This window comes from Heterodontus francisci, chromosome 25, assembly GCF_036365525.1.
Source record: "Heterodontus francisci isolate sHetFra1 chromosome 25, sHetFra1.hap1, whole genome shotgun sequence".
In the NCBI taxonomy this organism is placed as follows: Eukaryota; Metazoa; Chordata; class Chondrichthyes; order Heterodontiformes; family Heterodontidae; genus Heterodontus; species Heterodontus francisci.
In genome coordinates, this window is record NC_090395.1 from 12,499,257 (window position 1) to 12,509,302 (window position 10,046).

Sequence of the window (10,046 nt, forward strand, 5' to 3'; positions counted from 1 at the left end):
CCACTCCTGTGCAGAGCCTGGCCCCGCTCCCTCACCCTGGGTCCTGTATCTCCACCCGCACCCCTCAGCTGGGGTTCTCCACACGCAAATAACCTCCACACCAAAGTCTGGCACAGGGCGAGAGGGAGAGAGAGAACAATCACTGGGCGGGGGTATCAAAGGGGGACAAACTCAGTAAAGTGTCTCCAAAAAAAAGTAAGAACACCCAATTCACACAAGAACAATTACCACCATCAGCAGCTTTTGTCAGGACGAGTTTATTTTTTATTGTGCAGATGGGAGGAGTGGATAATCGAACCTATGGAAGTGGGGAAAAGACTGTGGCTGCTGTTACCACTCCTGCCGTGCAGGGGACGCTCTGACTCTCTTCCTGCCCCCTTTTCATCTGGTCCTCCAAAGGCCATTGCTGGGTGCGCTGCACTTCTGCGTGTGTGACCATGCGAACCTCCCATTCCACCAGCACCCCCTCCAGTGTATTTTGGGTCATCCAGCTGTAGGTAACATCTTGCCAATTGGGGATAAATATTACATTGATGCTCTGGAAATACTGGGACCTGAATCTGGGCTGCCCTCAGTTGTTTTGTTTATTCATTAATTGAATAAATGATGTAACCGGATATTTCACTGCACTCTTGAGCTGTTCTCTGAACTTGGACTGAGTTGCCCCATAAATAAATGTGTTTGTGCAGCAACTTAAATTCATCAGCATCAATCCGACTCGCCGAAATATAAATTTAGAATTATTGTAATCACCGTTATCCGTTCCCGGAATGTTATGGTATATGAAGTCCATAACATACACCAACCACAGAAGTATAAAGCTGCCGGAAATGGTGAAGAGTAAAATCACAGACTTCCTTCTGCTCTCCATCTCTGGGTCACTACGATTCTCTCCCTTGCTCTGACCCCTCAGTCCCTTACGTACTCGGCTGGCCACTAAAATGTGTCTGACTGTCAGTGCGTTGAGCAACAGAATTAAAGCGAATGGGAGCAATGGGGTTAAAACTTTGTCAAACCAGTCAAATCCCACCCATCCGGGCTCAGTGAAATAGCTTGACTTTGGATAACAGAGCCACGGTGCATTGTTGATTATCTCTCCAGGTTCGAGTGCAAAATACATGGGAACATTTTCTAAACAGAGCAGAATGCAGGTTGTTGCAAGAATCACAGTCGCTGTTTTCTCAGTGCAATATTTAGTTTTCAGCTTCTGGCAACAAATGGCCACAAATCGATCAAAGGAGAAAGTGACGGTGAACCAGACTGAACAGTCAGTGGCTGCACAGAGCAGGACGACATTAACACTACACACAGGGGTGATGTCCAGGAAAGAACCTGGGAAATAATAATAAATCGTCCGGTACAGTACAACCTCAGTGATAATGACCATTAGATCTGCTATTGCCATGGACACCAGGTAGCGAGTGGTACAGGTGGAGAGTCCGCACTTTCCCCGGGACAGGATCACAATCGCCAGTAAATTAACTGTAAGAGAGAGAAGAGAAAAGAAACTGGAAATTACTGATCAAACATTCTCCGTGTCTGACACAGAGAGTAGGGGATGGGTTTAAGCACCAAAACGGCTGGTTTGGGTGTGGGTTAAAGCTTAAAATTTAAAAATCTCAATGCCTCCAACTAGCCCACTTTTGGGATTAACTTTCTGGTCAGGGGATGTGCAGTCAGCTGCTGCCAGGAGGTGGGTTGGAAATTTAAATGTTTTAATTATACTGGAAATTTCTTATTTCATCAGTTTTACAGCTTTAACTATGGCTGGCTGTGTTTCTCCATAACACATCACATCCCAGACAAACACACCCGGAGTTGGTGATAGGAACTGTCTACCTCCCCCTCCAGAATCAGACCATCCTGGGATCAGACCCCCTGCCCCAGGATCAAACACCCCCTGGGATCGGACCCCTTAGAATTGGGCCCCCCTCCCTGGATTGGATGCCTTTGGGATTTGTCACTCCCCCAGGATCATACCCCCTACTCCCGCAAGGATCAGATGTGCCCCCCAGATGGGATCCATTTCCAGAATCAAACAACTCCCAGGATTGGATGTTCTCCCGGAATCAGAACTCCTCCCTGTACCCAGCTCCAGTTTCAGATGCTCCTGACATTGGGTCCCCCCATTGGGTCATGGATTTGACAATCCCCCTCCCCTTCCCTGAAGTCAGACCTCGCTCCAGTTGAGTAGAACACTCCCCGAGAGTGGGGGTCGACAATGCAACGATTGGCATTGTTGCCACTCTCTCCCACTCTGGAGTTGGGGATTGGACAACTCCCCCAACCCCCGATATCAGGCAGCACCCCACCATCCCATATCCCATCGTCATGGTTCCAACCTGAGGCCTACTCTGAAGACCCCCTCATGCCCGGCTCAAAGCCAAGCCTGTCAATCAGACTGTGGTCAGGGCACAGAACCTGTTCAGGATAATAGAAACTCCTCTCCCACTCCTATTAATAACCAGGCCTAAAGTAGTTGAGTAATAACAAAATACTGCAACTGCTGTAAATCTGTTAAAAATAGGAGTATGTTGCAACAGTCAGCAGTGTGGAATCGGAATTCCTCCCCCCCCCTGCCAACTGGACATTAAAACTGGACTTTGTGGAGTATGAGGAAGGAACCCCAACCCCCAGGGACAACAGTACTGTGAATGAGAACCAAAACTCACCACAAATCACACAGAGACAGGCCGCATTCGATGGGTCAAATTCAAACATTCCAACAGAACTGATACTGTTAAAGGACTGGAATTTGGGACATTATCATAATTGTGACACAGGATAACTGCCATCATGTTATGTGATTGGGGAGGCCATTGTTGCAACTAACTGGCCCCAGATCACAGCATTCACTCCTGTCAAGACAGGAGAGAAACCTTTTCATGTATATCAGCTCTGGAGTCTGGAATACCTCACTTTGGTGGAGTTCATTGTTCTTGGTCAGGGAAATAACATCAGCACTAAATGGATCTGTCTGGACCAGGCAGGTAACAGAGGAAAGAGATTAAAAGATGCTAATTGCTGACCATCCAGCAGGATGACCTCAGGAGATGTGTTCATGATATTTCAATAAGGATCATCATTAAAAGGACAAGATCGAAGGGTTTGGCGCTGCAGTTATGTGAAGAAGAACAGGGACTGGTCATCTCAGGTCCAGGCCTACAATCAAGATTGGTAATGACCAGCCGTGTGGGTGATTGTAAGTTTTTCAGTCAAATCTTGAAGGGGTTTGTACTGTGGGGGCTGCAGTCGAGAAGGAGGGTCAGGAACGGTCAACCTGGCTCGTGGACCTACAATTCTCACCGGAAGGCCCAGCCGCGTGGAGGATGTAAGTTATCAGCCAAATCCAAGGGGTATTTGGGGCTGAGAGTTTTAAAACAATTTCAAGTGTAGCAACCAAATCCTGGGAGGGTTTGGGTTTTGAATTGAGTGAACGTAGAGCAGAAACGTAGGGTTTTGCCAGTGGATTTTTTTTCCGAAAAGGTTTAAATTAGTTTAGAGGTCTTTGTAACAGGGTGTTAGGAAGGTTTTGTTTTGTTTAAATAAACAAATTTGTGGTTAAGCCAAACCCTGTCTCCTGTGCAATTTTGTTATTGAAATTCCCAAAGTCCAAGAACTGTAGTAAAGGGGTACGGGTACAGCAGGTCAGGCAGCATCTGTGGTGCGAGAATCAGAGTTAATATTTCGGGTCAGTAACCTTTCATCAGAACGGGACGATATTACATATGGTTTGTGGTAAACGTAGTTGGATCTGGCATTAACACTGGAGGATGATGCATTAAATGTGAAGGCTGGAGGGGTGGGCAGTGAGGACAAGCGGAACTTTGTCCTTGTCCTGGCAGGGAGGGGGAGGAGTGAAGGCAGTAAAGTGAGAAATGGGATGGACACGGTCAAGGGCCCTGCTAACCATAGTGGAGGGGAATCCTCGGTTAAAGAATAATGAAGGCATTTTAAAGCACTGCTGTGGATCAGATCAGGTAGCATCATCAGAACAGATGGAACCAAGGTGGGAAAACTGGGAGAATGGAACAGCACCTTTCCAGGAAGAGAGGTGGGTAGAAGAATAATCAAGGGAGTTGTGGGATTGTAGTAGATATTGGTGGACAGTCAATCCCATGAACTGGAGGTAGAGAAGTCCAGCAAGAGAAGGGAAATGTCAGAGATGGACAATGCGAAGGCGAGGGAAGGACGGAAATTAGAAGCAAAGTTGATGAAATGTTCCAGTTCAAGGCAAAACAAGGAAATGACAAGAGCACAGTCATCGAAGTACTGGTAAAACTGTGTGAAGGAGGGGGCCTGAGCAGGATTGAAGCAAAGAATGGTTTGCATATCCTACACAAAGGCAACATAGCTAGGACCCGTACAACTCACATAGTGACTCCATGTGAGTGTGAAATATCCCCCGGTTTACAAACAAACTCCACACACCTACACTTTATAACAGGGTACCTGGGCATGGGTCAGGATCATGAACCAATGAGGGTTTTCATTCCCATGCCAGAGCCACTGAGCAAGAGAGGAGCTCCAGCAAAAATGGCGGGTGAATTAAACAAAACTAAGCAATTTCAAATGGGGTCCTTGGAATGAACCAGCAGAAGCTAGTGGAGGGAAACTGGACAGGAAATGGCCTCATGTTGTCTGTCACGCAAGATCCTATCCACTGTGAGTTTAGCAACAGCTTGGGTTTACTGGACTTTGGACAAGAGAGGGGAAAAATGCATGGCCAGAAATGTAAACCGACTTCCAGAGCAGAGCCCCGAGCTCAGAAGGAAAGGAGTCTCTGGTGTTGTGAGACAAGTAGGAGGAAAATGAAACCGTGGATGAGGATTCAAAGCCTGAAGCAGGTAGAGAGGTCTTTGAGAGGAGGAACTAAACTAACATATAATTGTGAATACATTTACCAAAATAACCTCCAAGATGTTTAATGTAGAAAGGGGAGGGATATTCGATAAAGTAATCAAAGAAACGGTAAATTCTCTGGTCCAGATGAATTGCGCCCACACGTACTAAAAAAGCTAGTGAAGAGATAACAGAGACACAATTGTCTGTTTCTTCATTATCATCAGAATAGCCAATAGTGTCAGAGGACTGACGGACAGCAAATGTGAGTCTTGTACCTACCACAGAAACCGCACAAGTCCAAAGAACTATATACTAGTTAGCATCATGGCAATGTAGGAAAGATAATGGAATTCATACTTAAAGATGTAACAGGAAAACATCTAGAACCACATAATATAATTGAGTAATTAGCACATTTTTAAAATTATTATTCATGATATGTGGGCATCGCTGGCCAGGCCAGCATTTATTGCCCATCTCTAATTGCCCTTGAGAAGGTGGTGGTGAGCTGCCTTCTTGAACCACTGCAGTCCATGTGAGGTAGGGACACCCACAGTGCTGTTAGGAAGGGAGTTCCAGGATTTTGACCCAGTGACCGTGAAGGAACGGTGATATAGTTCCAAGTCAGGATGGTGTGTGACTTGGAGGAGAACTTGCAGGTGGTGGTATTCCCATGTATTTGCTGCCTTTGTCCTACTAGGTGGTAGAGGTCGTGTGTTCGGAAGGTGCTGTCGAAGGAGCCTTGGTGCGTTGCTGCAGTGCATCTTGTAGATGGTACACACTTCTGCCACTGTGCGTCGGTGGTGGAGGGAGTGAATGTTTGTGGATGGTGTGCCAATCAAGCAGGCTGCTTTGTCCTGGATGGTGTCGAGCTTCTTGAGTGTTGTTGGAGCTGCACCCATCCAGGCAAGTGGAGCGTATTCCATCACACTCCTGACTTGTGCCTTGTAGATGGTGGACAGGCTTTGGGGAGACAGGAGGTGATTCCTAGCCTCTGACCTGCTCTTGTAGCCACGGTATTTATATGGCTACTCCAGTTCAGTTTTTGGTCAATGGTAGCCCCTATGATGTTGATAGCATTCCAAAAGGAAGGTCATACTTGACCAACCTATTGAAATCTTTGAATAAGTATATCAGAAAGAGTAGATAAGTGCAATATAGTATATGTAATATACTTCAATTATCTAAAGGTTTTCAATAATGGACTGGACAGTAGACTCATGACTAATCTCAGAACAAGTGCAGTTAGGGGCATGCAGCACCATGGACAGCAAGTTGGCTGCAGAAACAGAAAACAGGAAGTAGGGGTTAAAGGTCTTTACTCAGATTGGTGGAAGGTGTTTCACGTGGAGCAGTGATAGAAATATATTTGTTCACCATTTACATAAATCGCATGGACACAGGAAACTAAAGCACAATTTCAAAATTTGCAGACCAATCCAAACAGAGATTCGAGTTAATACAGAGGAAGAATGCAACAATATATCATTACAAATAAAAAAAATGCACCATTAAAATAGCAAATTAATTTCAATATAACTAAGGGTGAGGTGCTGAATATTAGTTGGAAGAACAAGCTTCCCAAATACTCCCTGGAGAAGAAGCGTCTGAACGGGGTCGAAGGGAAAAGGGTTCAGGGGTGGCGATTTACAAATCGTTTGAAGTAGCAACAAAGGTTAACAGGGCCATAAAAATGCAAATATATCACTGGAGTTCATTTCTAGCAGGACGAAATTGAAAAATCAAAGAGCTAAATAGAACATGTGTTTTATAACACTTAGCATGCTGTTTTATTTATTTATTTAGAGATACAGCACTAAAACAGGCCCTTCGGCCCACCGAGTCTGTGCCAACCAACGACCACCCATTTATACTAACCCTACAGTAATCCTATATTTCCCTATCACCTACCTACACTAGGGGCAATTTATAATGGCCAATTTACCTATCACCTGCAAGTCTTTAGTTGTGGGAGGAAACCGGAGCACCCGGCGAAAACCGACGCAGACACAGGGAGAACTTGCAAACTCCACACAGGCAGCACCCAGAATTGAACCCGGATCCCTGGAGCTGTGAGGCTGCAGTGCTAACCACTGCACCACTGTGCCGCCCTGTGTACAGTTCTCGTCTCCATATTACAAAAAGGGTATAGATACACTAGAGAAAGTGTAACTATTTTAACCAAGGTGGTACCAGAACTGAGAGAAGTGCTCTATTTGTTCCATTATCAACAGTTTATAATGTGATTATTTACTGCCCTTTATCTGATCGCTGTGTTATGAAAACTGGATATATCTGTTCCTCGGTTATAGATGCCCCTCCTCACAGGGACACACCTCATTCAGCCAAGGGCAGAACTTGGTACAGGTTACATGGGTAAAGGTCCTGAATCACTGATGACAACTGATCCATCAAAACTGAATCACTTACAGAAGTGGATGATTCAGTAATCATAGCTCAATATTCATCCTGTGAATAGCAAGATAATAAAAATTAGCACTCATGACCGACAACATTTCTGGACCGTCTTGGGGAAAGGTGATTAATCAGCACTAAAATAACGAAAGTGTTTACAGTAACTATACTCAGGGTAATAATAAGTCAGTGTACAGGGGATTTGAATGCTGTTGAGGTGATCATTCTTTTTAAACATTTGTAAATGGTAAATATCCATTTCACTTGGAGCAGTTCAATAGGATACAGCAATATCAATGCATTTCACTTCATATACTTATAACCAAACATCTGCCACCAACAAGAAAAATCTTCCCGTTTGCCAGATATGACATCTGTTAAACAGAGAGGGAGCTCCATGGAGTGGAGATACCAGTCATGTAAGACAGCAATTTCAAAATAGAACCAGCTTATTCATCGAATCATTCCAGTTAGTGACCCAGATTCAGTCCAATTCGACAGTTAAAGATACTCCCATTACAAATATCCACGACAGTTGCCAGCACTAAGTGCGGGGACAAGATTCTACATGATTGCTCTAAATTTGGTAGTTTAACTTGGCCATGTGACTTAAACAGAAAGTTGTAACAGCAATGGAGTTTCTGATTTGCTATTCATAGAAATTATGTCACTCATCGGGTGTCTGTATAATGGTGACCAGCGTGCAACCTCATCAACAACAGATTAATTCCAGAGACCAGTTCACATACAGATTTACGCAACTTCAAACGGTATAGTCACTTACCAGGAACGCCGATGATGGCAAGGATCGGATAATATATTTTCTCAGTAATGTCAAATGGTCGATGCATTCTCTGTGTGAAGTGATCTACCCCTTTGTACTGCAAACAATCCCGCTGTATTAAACTCTGCTATGATGCATTCCCACTGCATTTAATTTATATCCTGTGGGATCGCCATGGGAATATTGAGGTTGCAACATTATTCAACATTTATTTCAACAAAAATGAACAAACAGATTACGACAGTAAGTTTATTCCCTCATGATAGAATATATTCAGTAACGAGACTGAATTGGATATTCAAAGGGGAGACTCAAGTGGTTCAGAGTAAATATGTTCCCACAAAGAAAAAAGGATGGAAGGGTTAAATCTAGAGCCCCCTGGATGTCAAGGAGCCTACAGGGTAAGATAAGGCAGAAAAGGAAAGCTTATGTCCGACACCAAGAACTCGATACGACAGAAAGCCGAGTGGAAAGTGGAGCAGTGAAATCAAAAAGGAAATTAGGAAAACAAAGAGTGGGCATGAAAGAATATTGGCAACCAAATCAAGGTGAACCCAAAGATGTTTTATCATTACATTAAGAATAAGATAATAACTAAGGAGAGAGTAGGGCCCATAAAAGACCAAAAAGGTAACCTATGTGTAGGAGTGGAAGATATTGGTATGGTTCTTAATGAATACTTTGCGTCTGTCTTCACAAAAGTGGGGAATGAAGCAGTTATTGCAGTTAAGGAGGAGGAGTGTGACATATTGGGTGTGATAAACATAGGGAAAGAGGAAATATTAATCGGTTTAACATTCTTGAAAGTGGATAAATCACCAGGGCTGGATGAAATGCACCCCAGGCTCTGAAAAGAAGCGAGGGAGGAAATAGCAGAGGGTAACCAGGGAAAGGGTTGGCCCACTGAGGGACAGAGAAGGGAATCTATGTGTGGAGCCAGAGGAAATGGGCGAGGTGCTAAATGAGTACTTTGCATCAGTGTTCACCAAGGAGAAGGACTTGGTTGATGATGAGCCCAGGGAAGGGAGTGTAGATAGTCTCAGTCATCTCAATATCAAAAAGGAGGAGGTATTGGGTGTCTTGCAAAGCATTAAGGTTGATAAGTCCCCAGGGCCCGATGGGATCTACCCCAGAATACTGAGGGAGGCAAGGGAAGAAATTGCTGGGGCCTTGACAGAAATCTTTGCATCCTCATTGGCTACAGGTGAGGTCCCAGAGGACTGGAGAATAGCAAATGTTGTTCCTTTGTTTAAGAAGTGTAGCAAGGATAATCCAGGAAATTATAGGCCGGTGAGCCTTACGTCAGTGGTAGGGAAATTATTAGAGAGGATTCTTCGGGACAGGATTTACTCCTATTTGGAAACAAATGGACTTATTAGCGAGAGGCAGCATGGTTTTGTGAAGGGGAGGTCGTGTCTCACTAATTTGATTGAGTTTTTTGAGGAAGTGACAAAGATGATTGATGAAGGAAGGGCAGTGGATGTTGTCTATATGGACTTCAGTAAAGCCTTTGACAAGGTCCCTCATGGCAGACTGATACAAAAGGTGAAGTCACACGGGATCAGAGGGGAGCTGGCAAGATGGATACAGAACTGGCTCGGTCATAGAAGATAGACGGTAGCAGTGGAAGGGTGCTTTTCTGAATGGAGGGATGTGACTAGTGGTGTTCCGCAGCGATCAGTGCTGGCACCTTTGCTGTTTGTAGTATATATAAATGATTTGGAGGAAAATGTAGCTGGTCTGATTAGTAAGTTTGCAGACGACACAAAGGTTGGTGGAGTTGCGGATAGTGATGAGGATTGTCAGAGGATACAGCAGGATATAGATCGGTTGGAGACTTGGGTGGAGAAATGACAGATGGCGTTTAATGCATTTTGGAAGGTCTAATGCAGGTGGGAAGTATACAGTAAATGGCAGAACCCTGAGGAGTATTGACAGGCAGAGCGATCTGGGCGTACAGGTTCACAGGTCACTAAAAGTGGCAATGCATGTGGATAAGGTA

At 44.6% G+C, this 10,046-nt stretch overlaps 1 protein-coding gene across 1 annotated transcript; it reads right to left on the reverse strand.

Moving 5' to 3' along the window:
• Positions 1–571: 571 nt before the first annotated feature.
• Positions 572–8,111, reverse strand: LOC137384049 (probable G-protein coupled receptor 139). The gene is made up of 2 exons (XM_068057612.1): positions 8,045–8,111; positions 572–1,482 (listed from the first exon to the last, which is right to left on the reverse strand). The coding sequence occupies exons 1-2, from the start codon at positions 8,109–8,111 to the stop codon at positions 572–574; spliced, it is 978 nt and encodes a 325-aa protein (XP_067913713.1).
• Between the last annotated feature and the right edge of the window lie 1,935 nt (positions 8,112–10,046).

What these genes read in the sequence shown, in the direction of transcription:
- LOC137384049 (XM_068057612.1), bottom strand. Translation starts at nt 8,111, where the DNA reads ATGCATCGACCATTTGACATTACTGAGAAAATATATTATCCGATCCTT. An exon ending in TGCCATCATCGGCGTTCCTG is followed by an intron (nt 1,483 to 8,044) that starts GTAAGTGACTAT and finishes TCTCTCTTACAG; the next exon opens with TTAATTTACTGGCGATTGTG.